General features: G+C 47.3%; 1 protein-coding gene across 1 annotated transcript in view; it reads left to right on the forward strand.

Moving 5' to 3' along the window:
- The window catches only part of LOC140354017 (polypyrimidine tract-binding protein 1-like), a 36,386-nt gene that overhangs the window by 6,082 nt on the left and 5,692 nt on the right, over nucleotides 1-24,612 (forward strand). Inside the window, exons 4-10 of the mRNA XM_072438832.1 lie at nucleotides 9,317-9,454; nucleotides 12,250-12,360; nucleotides 12,686-12,857; nucleotides 15,435-15,506; nucleotides 17,600-17,736; nucleotides 20,077-20,110; nucleotides 23,239-23,331. Of these exons, the coding sequence (XP_072294933.1) occupies nucleotides 9,317-9,454; nucleotides 12,250-12,360; nucleotides 12,686-12,857; nucleotides 15,435-15,506; nucleotides 17,600-17,736; nucleotides 20,077-20,110; nucleotides 23,239-23,331 (757 nt within the window). The remainder of the gene's footprint in view (nucleotides 1-9,316; nucleotides 9,455-12,249; nucleotides 12,361-12,685; nucleotides 12,858-15,434; nucleotides 15,507-17,599; nucleotides 17,737-20,076; nucleotides 20,111-23,238; nucleotides 23,332-24,612) is intronic.

Here is a 24,612-nt window from a genome sequence, read left to right on the forward strand (position 1 = left end):
AAGAGGTATTTTTTAGGCGGGATTTGAATGTTGTGAGTGAGGGAGAGTGGCGGACAGGTTGGGGGAGGGAGTTCCAGAGTCGGGGTGCTGTTCGGGAGAATGCTCTGTCACCAAAAGTTTTGAGTCGGGATATTGGTGCAGTCAGGGTGAGAGAGGAGGAGGATCGGAGAGCTCGGGAGGGGCAGTGGGGGATGAGGAGGTCAGACAGGTAGGGGGGGGCAAGGTGGTGAAGAGCTTTGAAGGTGAGGAGGAGTATTTTATAGTTTATGCGCTGCTTGATGGGGAGCCAATGGAGAGAGCGGAGAACGGGAGTGATGTGATCACGGGACCGGGTGTGGGTGAGGAGGCGGGCAGCGGAGTTTTGGACCATTTGGAGTCTATGGAGGGAATGGGAGGAGATGCCAGTGAGGAGGGAGTTGCAGTAGTCGAGGCGGGAGGAGATGAAGGCATGGATGAGGGATTCAGCAGCGGGGAGGGTGAGGCAGTGTCGGATTTTGGCGATGCAGCGGAGGTGGAAGTATGAGGTCTTGACGATGTGGCTGACATGGGGAGTGAAGGAGAGGGTGGGGTGCATGATGACACCGAGATTGCGTACCAGGGTAGAGGGGGTGATGGTCGAGGTGTTGATGCTGAGTGAAAAGGGACCAGTTTTATTGAGAGTGGATTTGGTGCCAATGAGGAGGAGCTCTGTTTTGTCACTGTTCAGTTTGAGGAAGTTGAGAGTGAGCCATGATTTTATTGTAGAGATGCAGGTTTCGATGTGGCTGAGGGGAGGGTTTTGGGTGGATTTGGTGGTGAGGTATATCTGGGTGTCGTCAGCGTAGCAGTGAAAGTCCAGGTTGAGTTGGCGGAGGATGTGACCAAGGGGGAAGATGTAGCAGATGAAGAGGAGGGGGCCGAGGACTGAGCCCTGGGGAACCCCCTGCGTTACTGGGGAGAGGGTGGATGAGTGACCAGAGAGGGAAATGAACTCTTGCCTGTTGGTGAGGTAGGATGTGAGCCAGTCAAGTGCAGAGCCCTCAACACCCAGTTGGCGCAGCCTTTGTAGAAGGATGGAATGGTTTATAGTGTCAAAGGCTGCGCTGAGGTCTAGTAGTAACAGGATGTTGAGGGCCCCGGAGTCTGCAGAGGTGAGGAGATCGTTGAGTACTTTGACCAGGGCTGTTTCAGTGCTGTGAAGTGGGCGGAAGCCAGATTGGAGGGGTTCATAGAGGTTGTTTGACTGGAGGTGGGTGTGAAGTTGGGCGGCGACGATGCGTTCCAGCGTTTTTGAGAGGAACGGCAGGTTGGAGATGGGGCGGTAGTTGGAGAGGTTGGCGGAGTCTAGGGTGGGTTTTTTGAGGATGGGGGTGATGGAGGCCAGTTTGTAGATGGAAGGAACATGGCCGAGGGATAAAGACTGGTTGAAGAGGGTGGTGAGATGGGGGATGAGAGCAGGGAGGCAAGCCTTGGTTAGAGTCGTTGGGAGGGGGTCGAGAGAGCAGGTGGTGGTTTTGGAAGCGGTGTTGAGGTGTATGATATGAGAGGAGTTAACAGAGGAGAAGGTGGTGAGGGGAGGGAAGGGTGGGTGGTCAGGGAGAGGAGGGGGGGCAGGGGTGGGGGTGGTGATGGAGTCAATGGAGACGGCAGTCATGGAGCTGTTGATTTTGGAAATTTTGTCATTGAAGGCAAGGAGGAAAGAGTTGCAGAGGTCAGGGGAGGAGGGTGGAGTGATGTCCGGTGGCTGGAGCAGCTTGTTGACGGTGGAGAACAGGGTGCGAGGGCTCCGGTGGGAACTGTTGATGAGGGTGGAGAGGTGGGCAGATTTGGCGGTTTGGAGAGCGTCACGGTAGGAGGAGATGTGTAATTTGAAAGCTTCGGCGTTGACGGTGAGGCGGGTTCTTTTGAGGAGTCGTTCGAGTTGGCGGCCAGTCTGCTTCATGGTGTGGAGTTCAGGGGTGTACCAGGGGGCGGGATTGATGTATGAGACGGAGGAGGTTTTCCAGGGGGCTAGGGAGTCAAGGGAGTCGGAGAGGGTGGTGTTGAGCATGACAGCATAGTCGTCGGGGGAAGACGGGGGGGAGTCAGGGGGGAAAGCAGAGGATCAAATCAAATCAAATCAAATCAATTTATTTTTGTAAGGCCCAAAATCACAACAACAGTTGCCTCTGAGGGCCACAGGGAGAAATGAATCAACAATGTCTGTGGTGGCGATGAAGTCAGACAATGTCTGTGGTGGCGATGAAGTCAGACAATGTCTGTGGTGGCGAGGGACGATGTCCCAGGGTCCTCTGTCCTTAGACTCTCCTTCTCGGCCAGGAAAAACTACAAAAAAACCTCTTTGGGAAAAAAGCGTAGAAACCTGGAGGAGTTCCAGTGAAGGAGAGATCCGACTCTCACAGACGGACAGACGGACACAAGGAGACTGGAGCTGGACCCACTCTTCAGGCAGAAGAGGGACCGTCTGAGTCGAGCTGGACCCACTCTTCAGGCAGATGAGGGACCGACTGAGGCGAACTGGACCCACTCTTCAGGCAGAAGAGGGACCGTCTGAGTCGAGCTGGACCCACTCTTCAGGCAGAAGAGGGACCGTCTGAGTCGAGCTGGACCCACTCTCCAGGCAGAAGAGGGACCGTCGGAGTCGAGCTGGACCCACTCTTCAGGCAGATGAGGGACCGTCGGAGGCGAGCTGGACCCACTCTTCAGGCAGATGAGGGACCGACTGAGGCGAACTGGAGCCACTCTTCAGGCAGATGAGGGACCGTCCACACAGGGCAGGGACCACTTCACCAGGGGAGGGGCATCTGGGTCCACAGGTCCTCAGGAGTGAGAGAAAGAAAAGAAGGCGGTGAACAGTTTGCAAGTGGAATCAAAAAATAAATATTGTTTGATAGCATAAGTAGTCAGAAGAAGAAGAGGATAGTGCTCAAGCTGTCATACTTCCCCCAGCATAGTTACTCCTAGGGCAGCGTAGCTGAAGCTGTGGGTTTATCTTTCTGTTCCTAACTACTCTGACCATAAGCGATTTCGAAGAGGAACGTTTTAAGCCTGGACTTAAATGAAGAGACTGTGTCAGCATATTTAACATGGGTCGGGAGCTGATTCCATAACACAGGAGCTTGGTAGCTATGGTAGGATATGAGCTGGGAGAGCGTGAGGGGGTTGACTGACTTGATATTGCGGTAGGTGATGGTGCGTTTTTTGGGGTTGTGGGGCGAGGGTAGGGGTGCGGAGAAAAGGATGCAGAGATGATCAGAGAGTGGGAAGAGGAGGGGGTGGGGCTTAGATATGGGTAGGAGAGAGGAACAGACTAAGTCCAGAGTGTGGCCTTTGGTATGGGTGGGGAAGTCAATGTGTTGGGTGAGATGGAAGCATTATAGATATAATGATATTTATTGGTCGGAAGTTTATTTTGATTTTAAAATATTGAACATATCCCACTCAAGCAACTCGCGCACATTGTCACAGCCACCGTGGCCCTCTTAATAAAGGTACATGCAATTCATATTTTTATTTCAAGACCTACCGTTTTCCTCATTTTCACACTCGAGCCACGAATAGTGCGGGATCAGCTTTGGTTTTTTCATCCCCAGGTTTAGCACTTTTCCGTGTCCTTTTATCCTCCTCCTCGTCACGAGGCTTTCTCCTGAAACCAAAAGAGTCCAAAGTAGCTTTCCATTTTGCCGACATTATTAACGCAGGTTATAAGGCTCAAGGAAGTAGATCCGCTGCTTTTTTGAACTGTCACCATTACAAAGTCAGCGTCAAGACGGTGCCCTGCCTGTCCCTCTCCTCAGTAGTTGGGTGTCCTGCCTGTCCCCCTCCTCAGTAGTTGGGTGCCCTGCCTGTCCCCCTCCTCAGTAGTTGGGTGCCCTGCCTGTCCCCCTCCTCAGTAGTTGGGTGCCCTGCCTGTCCCCCTCCTTAGTAGTTGGGTGCCCTGCCTGTCCCCCTCCTCAGTAGTTGGGTGCCCTGCCTGTCCCCCTCCTCAGTAGTCACGTGCCCTGCCTGTCCCCCTCCTCAGTAGTCGGGTGCCCTGCCTGTCCCCCTCCTCTGTAGTGGGGTGCCCTGCCTGTCCCCCTCCTCAGTAGTTGGGTGCCCTGCCTGTACCCCTCCTCAGTAGTTGCGTGCCCTGCCTGTCCCCCTCCTCAGTAGTTGCGTTGACATTTATATTACTCTGAAATAAATAGATTTTCAAGATTTATTTGCCACAGACGCTCTGGCAGAACAGGAGCCAAATAAACATTTGGGACCTGAATGGAAGTCGTATACGTTATTGAGTGTAGCTTTCTTAACTATATGATATCGTTGTATGTTACTTAAATAAAAAAACACAATCTTTGTTTTTCAACCTGGCGGATGTTTTTTCAGCCTGGCACTATCTTTTGGGTAGCGCGCTGTCGCCTGCACCGTGGTGGCGGCGCGCGCACGGTTATCTTAATACCTGCCGGTATCTTTTCAGGATGGCGGGGACCTGCCGGGGCATGGCGGGGACCTGCCAGGGCATGGCGGGGACCTGCCGGAGCATGGCGGGGACCTGCCGTGGCATGGCGGGGACCTGCCGTGGCATGGCGGGGACCTGCCGTGGCATGGCGGGGACCTGCCGGAGCATGGCGGGGACCTGCCGGAGCATGCCGGGGCATGGCGGGGACCTGCCGGGGCATGGCGGGGACCTGCCGGGGCATGGCGGGGACCTGCCGGAGCATGGCGGGGACCTGCCGGAGCATGGCGGGGACCTGCCGGAGCATGGCGGGGACCTGCCGGAGCATGGCGGGGACCTGCCGGGGACCTGGCGGGGACCTGCCGGCGCATGGCCCCTCAGAGAGAACACTGGATATATCAACCCCCTTTGTTATTAACAGATCCAGAGTGTGCCATGCTGAGTAAGACCAAAGGTTTGGTTACAGCATTTCTGTCCGTGTGTACATTCAGATCACCTGTAAAAATTAAACCATTGAAATTGGTACATACGACTAAAAGCATCTAAGTAAAATCATCAATAAAACTTTGGCAGTGCTGGAAGCGTATGGATGGAGACTGTTTTAGCTCCATTTTTAAAGGATAGTAGAAAAAGATTTAGTTGTGGTCATCTGGACTCTGTTTTAGAAAAACAAAACGTTTCGACTCATTCAAGAGTTAATCTTAATCTGCAGATTGAGGGTTTATATCTGTGATTTTTCATAGTTGCCATAATAGGGAAAACCATGTCCGGTGTAGCGTTTGAGTCACTTTGAGGCACAATGCACGTTTCTGACTGCCAGAGGGCGCTAGAGCCACTCTAGCAAACGAAGGTTTTCTTGCATTTTTCCATTTTGAGATAACGTTTGCCGTGACCTTGAGGAGTAGAGCGTTAGTCTGTAGACAGAAGACGAGGTTGTGAGGAGCGTGAAGGAAGTAAACAAGTCACTCACGTGCGGGAACGCCCACCAAGTAGTGGACAGCGTAGAGCATGTTGTATGTGAGTAGACTGCTTCCAAGTCTATTCGGGTGCAGACCATCCACACGGTAGTGAGAAGGACGATCCCAAAACAACTGAAAATTGACAATAAAATTGTGAGTTAAGCCAGGCGTTATAGTCACATTTTTGTTCATTTTTGATGGCTCTCAGATAGTAGAAAAAGATTCAGCTGTAGTCATCTGGACTTTTCGACTCCCATCCAAGAGTCGTTCTCAATCTGCGAATCAAGTCTGGAAACACAGATATTTATCCTACACTGAGTAAGACCTACCCTCCTTTTAAAGGGAGCATTTGGTTTCACTTGAAACTACCCTCTTTTTTTACTATCAGCCCTGTAATGGGCTATCGACATCATATAGTAAACAGACTTTTTCTCCCTCCTCCCTGAGTACCTGATTACTATCAGAATCCCTTTTGTCACCTTTTTCTTGTAGCCACTGGTTGGATCTCTTTTCAAAAGATCGTATGTGGTCGTGTCCTCGAGGAGGTTGTTGACTTTGGCTTCATAATCAGCTGTGTTGAGGATCAAAGTGCAGCGTCTCTTGTCCGCTACAATGGAACACTCCTGGACGAATGATGGATTACACCGAGCTGCTCTAAGATGTTTAAGTGGGTTTCTTTTAGGTATATCCCATAGTGAGACATCTCACTCATGCTACTCAGAGAACCGGGGTTACGAAAGTAACCTAAATTTTATTTTCTCATCTTTGTCAGTTTCTTTGACCGCTTAATTGAAACTAATATGCCATTGACATTGACAGATGCTATTCGTAATTATCCAGATGCCATTGTATTAAACATGTTGAAATAATTCCTGTAAATCTGCTTTTGTTACACAGCTCTCTGGTCAAACACAACACACACACATAGGAACTACATCAACAGTAAAATGCAGAAAAAAGTGCTTATGCCAAAACATGCAAAGAGCCCACAGACTGATCCTAAAAGAGATCGGAGGGAAACCCTTTTCTAGGTAGAAAAAAGGCCCTCCGATACGGTTGTTATAACATTTTTACCTGGGTAAAAAACAGAGCTGGAACACACTTTCCCACATACTCGCCTGTCTTCAGTAAAGTCCAGGTCCCTTTCATTGAAATAAAGAGAAAAAAGGTAAGAATGTCAAAGTTGATCCAGTATGGAATTGGCAAATGCCAAACAACCTCTTGTGGTGGCAGAAACATTCCCAAAGTACAGCAGGTGAAGTACAAAACAAAAAGAGGGGCTTTCTTTTTTATAATGCTTTATCAGCACAGGAGCTCCACAGGACTGTGTACTTTCTCCCCTGCTCTTCTCCCTTTACACAAACTGCTGCACCTCCAGCCACGACTCTATAAAACTGATCAAGTTTGCAGACGACACCGCCCTCATCGCCATGACGACACCACCCTCATCGGGCTCATCTCTGACGGAGATGAGTCAGTCTACAGGAGGTGGAGCGGCTGGTGTCCTGGTGCAGCAGTAACAACCTGGAGTTCAACGCCCATCTCCACTGTGGACTCCCTCCACCTCCTCTGCTCCACCATTACCAGGACCTCAAGTGGGAGCCACCATCACCAGGACCTCAAGTGGGAGCCACCATCACCAGGACCTCAAGTGGGAGCCACCATCACCAGGACCTCAAGTGGGAGCCACGTATTATCATCAAGAAGGACCAGCAGAAGATGTACTTCCTGCAGCAGCTGAGGAAAGACAAGCTGATGATGGTGCAGTTCTACACTGCCATCATTGAGTCCATCATCACCTCCTCCATCACCGTGTGGTACGCTGGAGCCACAGCCAGGGACAAACAGAGACTACAGCGCCCTCTGCTGAGAAAGTGATCGGCCGTGAACTTCCATCTCTGCAGGACCTGTACGTCTGCAGGACTCTGGGACGTGCAGGTCGGATCACAGCCGACCCTTCTCACCCTGGACACGGACCATTTGAGCCACTCCCCTCAGACAGGAGGCCACTCCCCTCAGACAGGAGGCCACTCCCCTCAGACAAGAGGCCACTCCCCTCAGACAAGAGGCCACTCCCCTCAGACAGGAGGCCACTCGCCTCAGGCAGGAGGCCACTCCCTTCAGACAGGAGGCTCCGGTCCATCCAGACCAGAACCTCCCATCACAAGAACAGTTTCTTTCCCTCTGCTTTTAGACTCATTAACACTGCCTGCCTGTCACTTCCTATTGCACTACATAACTTTATACTTTGTATTTTATTATGTACATATCATGCCGTTCATTATTCATTGTTCAATGTTTTGTTGTTTGTGTTGCACCGAATCACCAGGACAAGTTCCTATGTCTGTAAATAGTATTTATCGACAAATGGCAATAAACCTCTATTCTGATTCTGATGAGACTGCCCCAAATAAATTGTCTGTTTGCTGTAACCCGACCCAACATTTTTCATGTGGGTCGGTCGGTAGGTAAATTCTTATTTTATTTTAGGCTTCAACAGTCCAGGGGTCGGGCTTCAACAGTCCAGGGGTCGGGCTTCAACTGTCCGGGCGTCAGGCTTCAACAGTCCGGGGGTCGGGCTTCAACAGTCCGGGGGTCGGGCTTCAACAGTCCGGGGGTCGGGCTTCAACAGTCCGGGGGTCGGGCTTCAACAGTCCAGGGGTCAGGCTTCAACAGTCCTGGGGTCGGGCTTCAGCGGTCCAGGGGTCGGGCTTCAACAGTCCAGGGGTCGGGCTTCAACAGTCCAGGGGTCGGGCTTTAACAGTCCAGGGGTCAGAGGCTTCAACAGTCCAGGGGTCGGGCTTCAGCAGTCCAGGGTTCGGGCTTCAACAGTCCAGGGTTCAGGCTTCAACAGTCCAGGGGTCGGGCTTCAACAGTCCAGGGGTCGGGCTTCAACAGTCCAGGGGTCGGGCTTCAACAGTCCAGGGGTCTGGCTTCAACAGTCCGGGGGTCAGAGGCTTCAACAGTCCAGGGGTCAGGCTTCAACAGTCCAGGGGTCAGGCTTCAACAGTCCAGGGGTCAGAGGCTTCAACAGTCCAGGGGTCAGAGGCTTCAGGCTTCAACAGTCCAGGGGTCAGAGGCTTCAACAGTCCAGGGGTCAGAGGCTTCAACAGTCCAGGGGTCAGAGGCTTCAACAGTCCAGGGGTCAGAGGCTTCAACAGTCCAGGGGTCAGAGGCTTCAACAGTCCAGGGGTCAGAGGCTTCAACAGTCCAGGGGTCAGGCTTCAACCCGATTGGGAGACTAAATCTCGCGATTTTAAGATATTTCAATCGACCTTTTGTACGCCGCTATCCTTTATTTTGCGCAATGTGTTATTTGAATTTTGGGATGTAAGATAGATTTAGCAGCGCTATAAAAATATTCAGGTTAGAGTTAGCCTAACCCTAACCCAGTGGTGTGGGACCCTCATGGTTCCCCTCAGCCCTCCTGCTCAACCATCAATTGAGACAAAGGAGAGTTTACTTTGGCTCACACATTGGACTTACTTCTCTAGAGACCACCATGCTGGAACAGGCATGGTCAGTCTGATAAAACTGTCAAACGGACCAATAACATTTGATAAAAGACTGATCACAACATCAAATGAGCTATTGCTTGTATCCCACTGTCTTTCAAGCCTATTTTTGTAGCTGTAGATGTTCTTGGCCTCTAAATAGCCTTTGTGCTTCATAGTCTGTTGGTTAATATATCTAGTGCAGATGATAACAGCTCGCGAGTATACCTTGAAATGCTTGAGAAGTGCTTGGATTCTTTCTTTGAAAAGGTGTAGGAACCCTGCACACTACTAGCCTTACCTCATCTGATGCTATGAAAAAAACAGTACTAACTCTTCAGCGCTCCTGACTATTGAGTCTACACTCTCAGGCCCGCTCATTTGTTTATGTGTTGATATGACGACCCTAACGGAACCTTCTGTGTTCTCTTCTTCTTGATCTTTAGCGGGCACAAGCAGCTCTCCGTGCCCTCAGTTCCTCCCATCTGGATCCTGTGGCCCCACCCCCAAGTGCAGTTCTACGTGTAGTGGTGGAGAACATGGTGTGTGCGCCGGGTGCGGTTACCATGGATACGCTCTATCAGGTAAAGCCCACAAACCATATAAATACGAATACTGCAAGTATTCCTATTATTACTACTTTTATAATGTGATAAAGTCTATCAATTTGCTTTAAAGGAACCATATGTATGGTAAATATATTCAAATGATATATAGCTCTTACTGACTTCCGGTTATGACAGCAGGCTAGAGACACGTACTCGCTCCGCTGCTGCTGAAAAATCAGTTTCACCCACATAATCCCAAGAGATGAGTAAATGCAGGAAAACACAAGACGGGTAATGCCAAGCTCAGCGATCCCGACTGTAGACTCACCAGGCCTGTCCCTGTCGGAAGGTGGAGAGAACATAATTTTACAACAGGTGGCCCTTACGTTGTGTGAAGTGCAGCATAACTTGGCGTCATTGAGGGCTGAGGTGAGAGCAGATAACAAGAATAGAAGGCTAGACTCTGTAGAAGCCGGTATAATGGAGGGGGGAGCACGCATCAGTGAAGAGGAGCAGCATATTTCGGATATGATGGACAAATTAAGGGAGCTTGGAGCTGAGGTAGTGACGCTGCTGATGGAGGTCAAGAATATGAAGTAAGATCCTGGATTTGGAGTCCAGATAATGCAGGAAGAATCTCAGACCTGTGATTGTTCCGGAGGGAGAAGAAGGGGACGACAATTTCCTCTAGAAGATCATCCCGGAGCTCTTTTCTGGGACTGGTGTTGATGTCCTTCATTACAACAGGAAGAGCACATTGAGCCTGAGCCACACAAGATAAGCAGCTGATAAACCACTCGGCCTGATAGTCCATCCATCCATTCATCTTCTTCTGCTTATCCGAGGCCGGGTCGCGGGGGCAGCAGTCTAAGCAGGGACTCCCAGACTTCCCTCTCCCCAGACACTTCCTCCAACTCCTCCGGGGGGATCCCGAGGCGTTCCCAGGCGTTTCACATAGTGCCTCCAGCGTGACCTGGGTCCTCCCCGGGGCCTCTTCCCGGTGGGACATGCCCAAAATACCTCCTGTTGTGGAAACTATACTGTAACAAATGACAGAGAAAATGAGGCGAAATATAACCAAGTTGTCTCGTTCAAAAGTGGTTCTTTATTTCAGCCGTGCACAGACTAAACGCTCCCCCTGACAGTTCTCGTCTATCCCTCCGGGTCTGACCAGAGCAAACATTGAGTTCAGCTTATTAAGGCATAACAGGTGCCACGTATGCACAAAACCAGTCTAAACATATTGCAGAAAAACACACTCCGTGTTCTACCTCATGTGAGACGTCCTGGATCTGCAGTTGTCAGTCCAGTCTGTTTTCCCAGGGATGTCTGCAGAGCCATAATAAATGTGACCCGGACACATTATGTTGACCTAAGTTTTATGGCATCAGGCAAAGACATTAAATTTTTACACCACACTCCCAATTAGTAATTTTTTTTTAATAACAATATTTTGTATGTTTTTGATGTTCAATGTTGTTCAAATTGGTCTCTTGTAAAAAATATGTCTATTCTTTCTTTTCTCATTTTTGTTCAAATGTTTGATCCTTTGATTGGGTTCAATATGACATTAATGTTAAGGGATGCTACTTTTCGATGCCCTTGGTTGATCATATTGATTTAGCCATTGATAGATTCTCAATGCTTTTAGACTGTTTGAACACAACAAATAAACATAAGAACCACAGAAACAGGAATCAGATCAAAAGACAACATAGAAAACAAAAAAGGTTCATGCTGAAAACATGCACTAAACCCAAAAGGTGATCATGTAGATGATAAAGGGCCTCCAAAGCTCCCCAGCCACTCTTGGCTCCTCACCAAGAGCTGAACTCACTACATTTAGCACGTTCGTAATAGAGTAATACGCTGTCTCACATCATAGATTTAATCCTATTTGTGTTTTTTCTGGAAAGACTCCTTGTGCTGCTGCTGTTACACTTGTGCTGAACGTCATGTAGCGAGGCTGAGGTACGGAAGCCCAGAGGAACGTGCTATTGTGAAGGGAAAATACATCATCTCTCTTCCAGACAAATTGAGATGAACCCCAAATTCGATTCATCGATTAACCGCCAAGCCCGACAGAAATATTTCATTAAGTGTTACAAAGTCAGATCCTTTTCCAGCTTCCTCTCAGCTCACATTGATGCAATGCAATCACCTGTTCCAGTGTTATGTCTCCTCTGTCTGTCAAAAAGACAGTGTGGGCTTAAAGCTAAACTTTCTAAAACATTTTGGGCTGTATTCATGGAAATCTGTCCAGCACTGCTTGACCCACCTGCCGTCCAAGGCCCGAGGCTGCAGCTTACCGTATGTAGCCGCCTCCTATAAACGGCCTTGGTAGTTGTCACTGGCTTTTGGTGTCTCATCAAGCAGATCGCTTTTGAGTAGCAAATCATCTGCTACGTTTCCCCTCCAGGTTCTAACGGCACCACAGAGCACCTCCTGGAGCTGAGGGTTAGTGTGGATTACTAGAGAAGGAGCATATGAGTGCCGTTTAATCTCATGTATATGTATATATGTAAGATAAGATAAGATAATCCTTTAATGTCCACACAAGGGGAAATTTGATTGTTCCACTGCAGTAGAAACAGGAGGAAAGGACAGATTATAGGAAGTTTCAAAAACACACTCTTAATAGAACTCTTATGAACAAAACAAAAAAACTCTTATCAACAAAACTCCTCCTATCTTAATAGGGAATGGAAGGGGGGAAATAAAATAGATAAATAAAAATAAAAAGATACAGATATATATGTATACTGTAATGTCGCTGTGGTATTCTCCTGTGTCGTCCTGTGATCAATTCTTGCACTTTTTTGTGTTTCCAGGTTTTCTCAAAGTTTGGCACAGTTTTGCGGATTATTGTTTTTACCAAAAACAGCCAGTTTCAGGCACTGTTGCAGTACACAGACGGACAAGCCGCTCAGGCCGCTAAAGTGGTGAGGAGTACTACACACAACTGTCCAAGGACGAGGTGGTTGTGCATGTTTAGTATCAGTAACATTACATTCAACTATTAAGTTAAAGTAGTCAACCAAAATGTATGTATGAAAAACATTCATTTGTTCATAAAGTTCATAAATTCATAAAGTGAATGTCACACGAGTTACAAATGAACACTTTGGAAAAATAACCCAAACCTCTAGTTAAATACAGTTCCTCAAAATATGACTTTGTTACAAGAAAAAAAAGTATTGTAGTTTTCCTGACATGTAAAATTAAGCTCTTCACCGTCCACCTCTGGTATGGCGTGTTTGTCCTCAGCTGCTGGACGGTCAGAACCTGTACAATGGCTGCTGCACTCTGAGGATCAGCTTCTCCAAACTCGCAGCTCTGGACATAAAGTTCAACAATGAGCGCAGCCGCGACTTCACGCGGCCCGACCTGCCCAGTGGAGACGCTCTGGCCATGGAGCCCCCGATGGCCACCGCCTTCAGTACGGAACAGATTTCATGTGTTAGAAGAGACTAGGGCTCAAGCCAAGTGTAGGATGAAAACGGCCACTATATTTGTACTATTGCAAAACATCTTCCACTGTCCCACTGTCCCACTGTTCCACTGTTCCACTGTCCCACTGTCCCACTGTTCCACTGTCCCACTGTCCCATTGTTCCACTGTCCCACTGTCCCATTGTTCCACTGTCCCACTGTCCCACTTTCAGTAATAAGCAGCAGAAAAGACGTAAATGACTTTTAAGGGTTAGTTTTACTCTGTGACCTCTGTCCTCTGACCAGGCAGCGGCTCTCTGCCTTTTTGTATTGGGAATACTAAAGAAATATATTTCCTGAGTGAAAAATGGGGGTCTTCAACCTGTAGCTCACAAGCTACCGCTAGTTTACGCATTTCTGAGCTTATGGCGCCGTGATTTGCAGCCATCCATGTGAGCAGTAGCACGAGGCTGCAAAGAAGCCAAAAACATCCTTTTTATGATGATCTGACATTTTATTCAAGAATTCAATTCAATTTATTTTTGTAACGTCCAAAATCACAACAGCGGTTTCCTCGAGGAGCGACAGATGAAACAATGTTCATAGGGACTTGTCCCAGCGTCCCGTGTCCTTAGACGCATGTCCCAGCGTCCCGTGTCCTTAGAGAATGTCCCAGCGTCCCGTGTCCTTAGAGAATGTCCCAGCGTCCCGTGTCCTTGGACACATGTCCCAGCGTCCCATGTCCTTGGCCACATGTCCCAGCGTCCCGTCCCGTGTCCTTAGACCATAGGTGGCCAAATCTGGCCCGCCAGACGTTTTTATCTGGCCCGCCGAACATTTCAAATTTATATTTAAAAAAACAAAAACCTTTTTTTTTAAAATTGATTCATAGAACCGTAATTACATCCGTAACCGTTTTTATCGCTAAAACTACGTGTTCCACATTGCCGCCGGTGGCCGCCCCTCCCCCACGGGGCTCTGCTGCACTGCTCTGTGAGCTGCCCCTCCCCCACGGGGCTCTGCTGCACTGCTGTGTGAGCTGCCCCTCCCCCACGGAGCTCTGCTGCACTGCTGTGTGAGCTGCCCCTCCCCCACAGGGCTCTGCTGCACTGCTATGTGAGCTGCCCCTCCCCCACAGGGCTCTGCTGCTCTGCTGCTCTGCTGTGTGAGCTGCCCCTCCCCCACGGGGCTCTGCTGCACTGCTATGTGAGCTGCCCCTCCCCCACGGAGCTCTGCTGCACTGCTGTGAGAGCTGCCTCTCCCCCACGGGGCTCTGCTGCACTGCTATGTGAGCTGCCCCTCCCCCACGGGGCTCTGCTGCGCTGCTGTGAGGGAGAAGTGCACTTTAAGCACTTTTGAGCAGAAGTTTAGTGGTGAGTCAGTTCAGGTGAACAGAGAACTACAGACATGGACATGTTAGTAAGAACATTTGAACATTTTTTTAGATCTTGAGAAGTTTATTTTGTTATAAAGTCACATGTTTATCTCCGTAGAACTGTAGATCACCTCTGAAGTTGTAATGCTCATAAACTGAAGCTCAGTGTTTGTGAAATTACACTTGTTTTTCTAAACACATTTCAGTTTATGAGAACAAACGTTTTGTAATTTTTTTTAATCGATCCTGTAATTGCTTCAAAACAGCGTAGACTATATAAAGCTATTTATTTCTTATATTTTTAATTTTTTTTAAGTTTTATGTTTTACGTTATGTTCGGCCCGCGACCCAAATGAGTTTGACACCCCTGCCTTAGACAATGTCCCAGCGCCCCGTCCCATGTCCTTAGACAATGTCCCAGCGTCCCGTCCCATGTCCTTAGACAAATGTCCCAGCGTCCCGTGTCCTTAGACAAATGTCCCAGCGTCCCGTGTCCTTAGACAAATGTCCCAGCGTCCCGTGTCCTTAGACAAATGTCCCAGCGTCCCGTGTCCTTAGACACATGTCCCAGCGTCCCGTGTCCTTGTCCACTTCCATTTGCAGATAGAATGTGAAACTGGAACCAGTCAAAATTGTCAAAGGACAAATATCAGCGACGCGTGCACTTGTCTGATCTCTGATGCTAAACCGTTAGGCCCCTCGCTCTGTGTTAGGCCCCTCGCTCTGTGTTAGGCCCCTCGCTCTGTGTTAGGCCCCTCGCTCTGTGTTTGGGTGTCAAGCTACAAAATATATTTCAAGATGCTAAAGAGTGATTGAATGGAAATGGAACTACAAGGAAGCGCATGCGTCGCAAAAGACATAAGTTCAGTTTGAATCGTTGCTTGCAGCCGAGTGAAGCCCGGGACCTGCTCAAACAGTCGATCTTATTGAGATTCATGTTCAGACTACAGAAATTACACTTTGTAAACTATAAAATATTTCTGAACATGAGTAGCTCACGGTTGTTTTGTTCTGGTGAAAGTAGCTCACAGAGGCTAACAGAGGTTAACAGGTTGGAGACCCTTGAAATAGATTATACAAGAAGATTATAATATTTCATTCTGGGGCCCCATGACTCAGGTTTGGGCCCTGGCCTGGTGAGTGCTCTGCAGCACCACTCTGAGCACAGAGAAGTGTCTTTTACCCTTTTTGTTTCCTTGTATTCCTGCAGCTCCTGGTCTGATACCTGCTGCTCCGTATCCTGCCACTCATGCCTTTCCACACTTCACACTCCAGCCGACAGGTAACAACCTCCACACTCCAGCCGACAGGTAACACCCTCCACACTCCAGCCGACAGGTAACACCCTCCACACTCCAGCCGACAGGTAACACCCTCCACACTCCAGCCGACAGGTAGCAACCTCCACACTCCAGCCGACAGGTAACACACTCCAGCCGACAGGTAACACCCTCCACACTCCAGCCGACAGGTAACACCCTCCACACTCCAGCCGACAGGTAACAACCTCCACACTCCAGCCGACAGGTAACACCCTCCACACTCCAGCCGACAGGTAACACCCTCCACACTCCAGCCGACAGGTAACACCCCCTCACACTCCAGCCGACAGGTTAACACCCTCCACACTCCAGCCGACAGGTAACACCCTCCACACTCCAGCCGACAGGTAACACCCTCCACACTCCAGCCGACAGGTAACACACTCCAGCCGACAGGTAACATCCTCCACACTCCAGCCGACAGGTAACACCCTCCACACTCCAGCCGACAGGTAACAACCTCCACACTCCAGCCGACAGGTAACACCCTCCACACTCCAGCCGACAGGTAACACCCTCCACACTCCAGCCGACAGGTAACACCCCCTCACACTCCAGCCGACAGGTTAACACCCTCCACACTCCAGCCGACAGGTAACACCCTCCACACTCCAGCCGACAGGTAACACCCTCCACACTCCAGCCGACAGGTAACACACTCCAGCCGACAGGTAACATCCTCCACACTCCAGCCGACAGGTAACACCCTCCACACTCCAGCCGACAGGTTAACACCCTCCACACTCCAGCCGACAGGTATCACCCTCCACACTCCAGCCGACAGGTAACACCCTCCACACTCCAGCCTACTGGCAACAACCTCCACACTCCAGCCGACAGGTAACACCCTCCACACTCCAGCCGACAGGTAACAACCTCCACACTCCAGCCGACAGGTAACACCCCCTCACACTCCAGCCGACAGGTTAACACCCTCCACACTCCAGCCGACAGGTAACACCCTCCACACTCCAGCCGACAGGTAACACACTCCAGCCGACAGGTAACATCCTCCACACTCCAGCCGACAGGTTAACACCCTCCACACTCCAGCCGACAGGTAACACCCCCTCACACTCCAGCCGACAGGTTAACACCCTCCACACTCCAGCCGACAGGTTAACACCCTCCACACTCCAGCCGACAGGTAACACCCTCCACACTCCAGCCGACAGGTAACACCCCCTCACACTCCAGCCGACAGGTTAACACCCTCCACACTCCAGCCGACAGGTTAACACCCTCCACACTCCAGCCGACGGGTAACACCCCAAACAGTGACCAAAGTCTGTCCATTGTCTTTAAGTGAAGTGTTCAAGCGCTCCAAAGTGGCTCCTGAGAGGTTCTAGCTCCCCAAGCGGTCTGGCTCTTTTGGGCTTCAGGTGGACTTTAGATAAGGAGGAGCTCCACAGCACAGCCAGATGATTGGACCAGAGAGAACGCAGCACAGCCAGATGATTGGACCAGAGAGAACGCAGCACAGCCAGATGATTGGACCAGAGAGAACACAGACTCAGGCCGAAACAAGAGGCAAAAAGCAGATAAACACAAAATAATCATTGACTCCAAACTCTGACTTGATCTTGTGCTAAAGTGCCGTGTTTCCACTGATGTTAACGACTATGTAGAGCCTTAGCTACACAAAGCTAGCAATGCACGTTAGCAACAGCTGTTTCCTGTTTACGGCCGCACGGCACTGGCTTTGTCAAGAGCCACAATCTGATATTTCCAGGTCATAAAGCGTCTGACATGATCCAAAGCCAAAGCATGACATAAAGAGAGGTTCAAACGCGGCATAGAGCCTTTAGCCACGCCCCTTACACACACTAGCTTTAGCCACGCCCCTCACATGCAGATAAGTCAAAGAAATGAGGCAAAACTGTTCCTGTGCACACTCGCTTTAGCCACGCCCCTCACACACCCACACTTGAATTACTAAACATATTTTTTTGGCTCACTCAGATCGGTCTTATGATTAAAATGATTTCTTAAGAAAGCGGTATGTTTGGAGCCCTGAGACCAACTGATTCCCCGTCTTTCTCTGGCTCCTCAGTATCGTCGTACCCGGGCCTGGTTCCTGCTCTCCCAAGTGCTCTCACCTCTCTTTCCTTCCCCGCTGCCTCCAGACTGGGCTTTACAACTCTCCCCGCCGTCAACGCAGTGCTGCTGGTCAGCAACCTCAACCCTGAGGTACAAACTCTTTCACATTCTCTCAGATTCATGTTAAACCACAATTACAATTCAGGAACTTCCGCACTTACATCGGAACACAATGAAAACTGAACTGCTTTAACCTTAAGCTATAATACATTTGACCCATTCTCAAATCTGTTTTATAGGGTTTGTTTTCACGCCCCCCCAAAGTAACCACGACAACAGCCCAGGTCCTTCAGTGTTGGAGCTAAACAATGTGGTCGAATGTGCATGTTTTAGCCATCATAGGCTGTTTTAAGAGACAGAACAGAATCAAATTCTTTCCAAGTCTTTTTACATTTTGATCTTTGGAAGTTCTGCTGTTATGTTGAACAGTAAAAATGCTTTCCTGAGAGGTTCATGAAACTTACACAGTGCATCTTAATCCACTAGAGAAATCATAGAAGAAAGCAGGAAAAGGGTGTAACTAGACCAGGGGTCACCAACCTGGTGCCCTTTGGCCCCTGTCACCCACGTGGACCTGTTCTAAATATAGAATATCTCACTAGGCCTATTTATAAGACCTGGGCCTGTAGAGACTGAGATTACCAGCTCCAAGTCTCTTTGTTTTGTCAAAATACTCTCAATAATGGCATAGTTACAGACACAAAAGAGACCGCGTCTGCAATGTCTTAGGTTAAACCAGGACTCACCCGGAACCAAACCAGCGCTAAACAGAACCTCTTTGCACTTTTTTAATGAGTTGGTGCTAGATTAAATACAAAGTTTAGATTTCCTAAAAACAAAAAAACTTACTGGGTTGAAGATACATGAAATATACCTAAATACCCTACACATCACATTTAATAGTTATGTAATTTGGTTACAAATGTAATTATAGGCCCATTTAGGCTAACTGAACAGGCCCTGCACATAAAGTCGCCCTCGGCCCTTGAAAGGTCGGTGACCCCTGAACTAAGCTTTGTCTGGCTGCAGCCGCAGTTTGGAGCAGGTTTGGAGTCTTTGACTGTGAAGCTCCGTCACATTCAGTGAAAAAAACAATCATTCAAATAATAAAAGAGCTGGAAGAAATGTCTTAATTTACGATAGTGACATAAAAGTCCCTCACACTTGCACCTCTGCTTTTGCATCGCTGTTTTAGAACTTAAAATAATGTTCGTACTGAAAACCTCACATGACTTTCTCTCAGTCAAACATTCCCTCATCAGGATTTCATGTATTTTCCGCACTATAAGTCGCACCTTTTTCATAGTTTTCGCCGTGGTGCAATTTATACTCCAGAGCGACTTATATGTGATATTATTCATCATTTTTACACTGACAACCGCAAGAGGGCGCTCTAAGCTCTAAGCGATGCGGAAGAAGAATCTGCACTTCCTCTACCTCTGGAGTTTGTGGAGTTGTTTAGAAGTGACACAGAGGAAGAAGAATTCAATGGATTTAGTGATTTTGGGGAATACTGATGCTTTGGTAAACGTGTTAGCATGGTCTTTATGCTATAGTTATCTGAATAACTGTTAATTACCACAGTTCTGTCTGTGCGTCATGTAGCTGAAGGTGTTAGCGTTAGCATACGTACACCTATTCACCAGGTTCTCTAAACTGTCATTATTTTAAATTGCATTTCAAGATGAAATGTCTGTTCTTGGTCTTGGATTTTATCAAATAAATTTCCCCCAAAAATGCGACTTATACTCCAATGTGACTTATAGTCTGGAAAATACGGTATGTTGGCACTCCATCTACTGGCAGCAGTGGGAATTACCATGGAGAAATAAACACCTACCTAAGTAGTTGTAATGAAAATAGTTCGAGGTGGAAATCCTCAAAATGTTGCTTTATGGACTTAAACCATCACAGGAGAACTCTGGATCTCTGCCTTTGATGGTCACAAATCAGGAGTGTTTTTATGAGGAGCAAAGAAGATGAAACAGTGAAGCTAAATACAACTCCAGACATGTTTTTGATACAATATTTGAAACAATGTTAGAACAGGGTTAAAAGAGAGAAAGAGTACATTCTTTAAGGTGAGGGTTAAGGGGCCATTATCGAGTATTAAACAGGCTCAGGACCCAGTTCCACACCATCACATATACTGCATATCCCACTCCAGTCGGACCATGCCTCATATACTGCATATCCCACTCCAGTCGGACCATGCCTCATATACTGCATATCCCACTCCAGCCGGACCATGCCTCATATACTGCATATCCCACTCCAGTCGGACCATGCCTCATATACTGCATATCCCACTCCAGTCGGACCATGCCTCACTTCTTGACAGTTTTTTTAACGCTGTTGTTGACTTATTGACTTGTGTTCCTGGTGAATCGACGCCTGGACTCTGCTCGCTTCCTTCACCTGTTTCTACAGAGAGTCACACCCCACTGCCTCTTTATTCTCTTCGGTACGTTTCACAAACACTCAAATCTCTCATAATCATCTGGTTTAGACACAGACACATGTGATTTCAAATGTTCAGTCCATGGCATTTGCATTCCGTGCTCATACTGTCAGTATATTTATACTGAAATAGTAAAAATGAATCGAGTAATTGTTTGATGAAAGAAGTCTAAAGAATAAAGTCTAAGATGTAGAACTACGGTAGGTGGAGGTGATGTAACACTTGGATACAACCGGCATAAAACACCAAAGAAGAAGAAGAATCAGCACCGTGCAGAAGCACACAAAAGATATCTACAAAAGATATCTACAAAAGATATCTACAAAAGATATTTACAAAACATATCTACAAAACATATCTACAAAAAGAACTTTGAATGATGAAAATCAGACAAGAAATGCGACCTGGGAAACGGTCCAAAAAATGTGTTTCTATAATGATGAAGATGATATAATGATGTTAGAAATACTGAAACATTTGTAATTCTGAAATGATATATAACATTCACTGATTGATGGAAACACTGCATACGCTACAATTACTGGAACTACTGATTGTAACTGCTGTGTAGTTCCAGTGGTTCCAGGTGCTATGATCATTGCATGATGAAAACAATCATTCATTTTGGTGTTTATCAGTTTTGTAGTTTTTCCATAAGTTAAAAACTTCACCATTAACTGGATACGTACGCTACAATTACTAGAAATACAAAGTATTTGTTCTGGGCAGTTGCATGATTGCAAGTAGTGCCATAATCATCAATAATAAAACAAAGAAAAAATACTGAGCAAAAGCAAAAGCAGGAATCACACAAAAAATATCTACAAAAAAACCTTGAATGAGGCAAACCAGAAATGCGTCCTGGGTCCAAAAATGTGTTTCTATAATAATAAAGATCTTCTAGAATGAATATGCTGTCACTCAATAATAGTAGCAAAATATATCGAAGATGGAATGCATAAAATGTAGAATTTAGAAATTAAATAAAACTTTATACACAATTTACAGTTGGTCAGAATAGTGCAAAACAAATTAGCAGCGCAATGAATGGTTATTGGTTTGAATAATTGTTAAAGTGGCAGGTGTTATGTGTCCATGAGTCCAACTGCAGAGGGAAAGAAACTGGTTCTGGTCCGGATAGACCGTGGCCTCCTGCCTGAGGGGAGTGGCCTCCTGCCGGAGGGGAGTGGCCTCCTGCCTGAGGGGCGTGGCCTCCTGCCTGAGGGGAGTGGCCTCCTGCCTGAGGGGAGTGGCTCAAATAGTCCGTGTCCAGGGTGAGAAGCTCGTCCTAGAGTGCTGGAGACGTACAGGTCCTGCAGAGATGAAGTCTGCAGCCGATCACCTTCTCAGCAAAGGACGCTGTAGTCTCTGTTTGTCCCTGGCTGTGGCTCCAGCGTACCACACAGTGATGGAGGAGGTGATGGACTCAATGATGGCCGTGTAGAACTGCTCCATCATCAGCTTGACTTTCCTCAGCTGCTGCAGGAAGTTCATCCTCTGCTGGTCCTTCTTGATGAGGAGCTGATGGTTGCTCCCACTTGAGGTCCTGGTGATGGTGGCTCCCACTTGAGGTCCTGGTGATGGTGGCTCCTACTTGAGGTCCTGGTGATGGTGGCTCCCACTTGAGGTCCTGGTGATGGTGGCTCCCACTTGAGGTCCTGGTGATGGTGGCTCCCACTTGAGGTCCTGGTGATGGTGGCTCCCACTTGAGGTCCTGGTGATGGTGGCTCCCACTTGAGGTCCTGGTGATGGTGGCTCCCACTTGAGGTCCTGCTGATGTTGCTGCAGAGGAAGTGGAGGGAGTCCACAGTGGAGATGGGGGAGTCTGAGATGGTGAGGGGGGGGCTGTGACTTTCCTGAAGTCCACGATCATCTCCACTGTCTTATGGGCGTTGAACTCCAGGTTGTTACAGCTGCACCAGGACACCAGCCGCTCCACCTCCTGTAGGCAGACTCATCCCCGTACGAGATGAGCCCGATGAGGGTGGTGTCGTCATGGTGATGAGGTTGGTGCCGTCCACAAGAACAGGGGAGAAAGTACACAGCCCTGTAGAGCTCCTGTGGTGATAGTCCCAGTGTCTGAGACATTCTTCCCCAGCCGCACACACTGCCTTCGATCCATCAGGAAGTCAGTGCTCCCCCTGCAGGTGGAGTCAGGCACGTTGAGCTGGGAGAGCTTGTCCTGGAGCAGAGCAATAGGTGGTGTTGATGCAGAGCTGAAGTCCACAAACAGGATCCTGGTGTAGGTTCCTAGAGAATCCAGGTGCTGCAGGTGAAGTGGAGAGCCAGGTTGATGCTGTAGGCGAATTACAGGGGGTCCATTAGGGGGTCCATTAGGGGGTCCAACAGGAGGTCCAGCAGGAGGGAGGTGAAGGACTTGAGCTGGGGGAGGACCAGGCGCTCAAATGACTTCATGACTGACGTCAGTGCCACGGGTCTGTGGTCACTACAGCTTCTAAAGCAGTTCTGATGAGAAAGATTATAGCCATGGCCTCGACAAAAAAGAAACAAATGGCGGAAAAGCTAAATGATCTACAAGAAAAACTAAAATTGCTGGAGGTCGATCAGGCCAAGAAGGGGAGTCCTCAGATGCTACTGGAGTAAATCCACTTTACCAAACCAATGTTACGAGAGTGGATCAAAATGTTCTAAATCATTATCCTGGAAAAGAAAAATGATTCAATATTTGAAGATACAAAAAACATCATTGTAATTGCCTACTATTTGCTTATAGATCTCAGATTTAGTTGTTCAGAATTTTAAATGATATAGTTTATCTAAAATTTTATTATAAAAAAGTATGTTTTACCAAATTCTATTTTTGAGACATTCCTGGTTTTAAATGCAGAAAATGCAAATACGAAAATGGTACACTTAAATATTCCAGAAATGTATATATATATATATATATATATAGCATGCCCTTACATTTTCATTTGTTGGGATTTTCCAAATTGTAAACTGACAAAAATAATCTGTAGTTGCAGTTTTGTTAATATCACAGTCACTCAGATGTGGTGATGTCGTGCAGCAGGTTTGAGCAGAAGACCAAGTTTCAGTCGAGTGGACGACAATAGTTTAATTTTTGCATCTTTGTTTTGCTTATAACGTGTATTTTTGGACTGTTGAAGGTGTTTATGGCGACGTGATGAGAGTGAAGATCCTGTTCAACAAAAAGGAGAATGCCCTGGTGCAGATGGCTGACTCCACACAGGCTCAACTCGGTAAACAACTCTTTACTACTTTCTAGTCAAATCAGCAAAATCACAGTTGGTCCTAAATGTGGTCCTGATGCAGATTTGATTAGATCCTTTTTTACTGCTAATTAAACCATGGGCTGGTTCTAATTTAGATCCTGGTTTAGTCCCAGTTTAATCCCAATTTTGGGAGGTCAAGTGGGTCATTGACACCTACATTAAAGTTGGGGCGCCTGATTTTTAGACTGCAAAAGGAGAAGTCTGTATATAAGTTTGTATTAGACTTATATACTCTCACAAACTCTTTGGCACATCTTAAACATATGTTAAAGTGAAACTTGGGAAAGATACTATAACTATATAACTGGTATTTAATACAATGTTGTTTTATTGATAATTTATATAAAAATAATACATTTAGGTCTATTGCAGGGTTCAGATTAAGGATTTTCACTTGTATAGCGGTGCTGCTAAACAATCCGTTCATTTTTTCAAATTTCTATAGCAATTTGATAATTGCATAGCAAAACACGAAAGTGACTAACAATCAATATTTTCCATTGATGTAACAAGATTATTTATTTCAAATGTATTAGTAACCATTCTATTTTTTTTTTAAAAAACTAACAAATGAACTTTTAAACACTTTTTAAACATTTTTTTTAAAAAACCCAGAAAACTTGCAAATAAAATTAGTTGTTGAACAAATGAATTAACACCAAGTTAGATTAACTTATTTACAACTTTCTTCCATATCATCATCAATCAGATGACTATTTGCAGGAGTCTCATTTACATATTAATTGTCTTTACACTCACAAAAAATATGTGTTAAGCTTCTGATGGAAAAATAAAGGTTGCTGTGGTGTCCATCATGGTGTATTTTAGGTGTTATTCAAATTGTACTGCTCTATTTAACGTTCCATTCCAGCTATAAAACGTTTTAATTTTTCGTTTTGCTATTTGATGACGGTTTCTAAGTACTTCGTCTTGGCTCCGGCTGCACATTTGGATCCATGTAATTTGCTGCGCCCAAAATACGCGTCTGATTGTTAAAAACGAGGTTGTAGTTACTTGGCTGTGTAAATATGAGTATTTTGGCAGGCGAATGATCTGCAAAGACTTGCGTTTAGGAGCTATTGACCTCGGAAGTCTGAATCTGTTACGCTAACTTTACCGCACGTGGCTCCCACTTTCAGACTCTGATCTGAGACAGCAGCGGAACTTGTCATGACAACACAGCGTCCTACATGTGTCATGCCGTTATTGACGATCGATTGATGAGTGATTTGGTGTTGGTTTTACAAT

The sequence above is a fragment of the Eucyclogobius newberryi genome, unplaced genomic scaffold (genome assembly GCF_026437365.1).
Source record: "Eucyclogobius newberryi isolate DKJ021-1_F unplaced genomic scaffold, fEucNew1.0.hap1 SCAF_9, whole genome shotgun sequence".
NCBI lineage: Eukaryota > Metazoa > Chordata > Actinopteri > Gobiiformes > Gobiidae > Eucyclogobius > Eucyclogobius newberryi.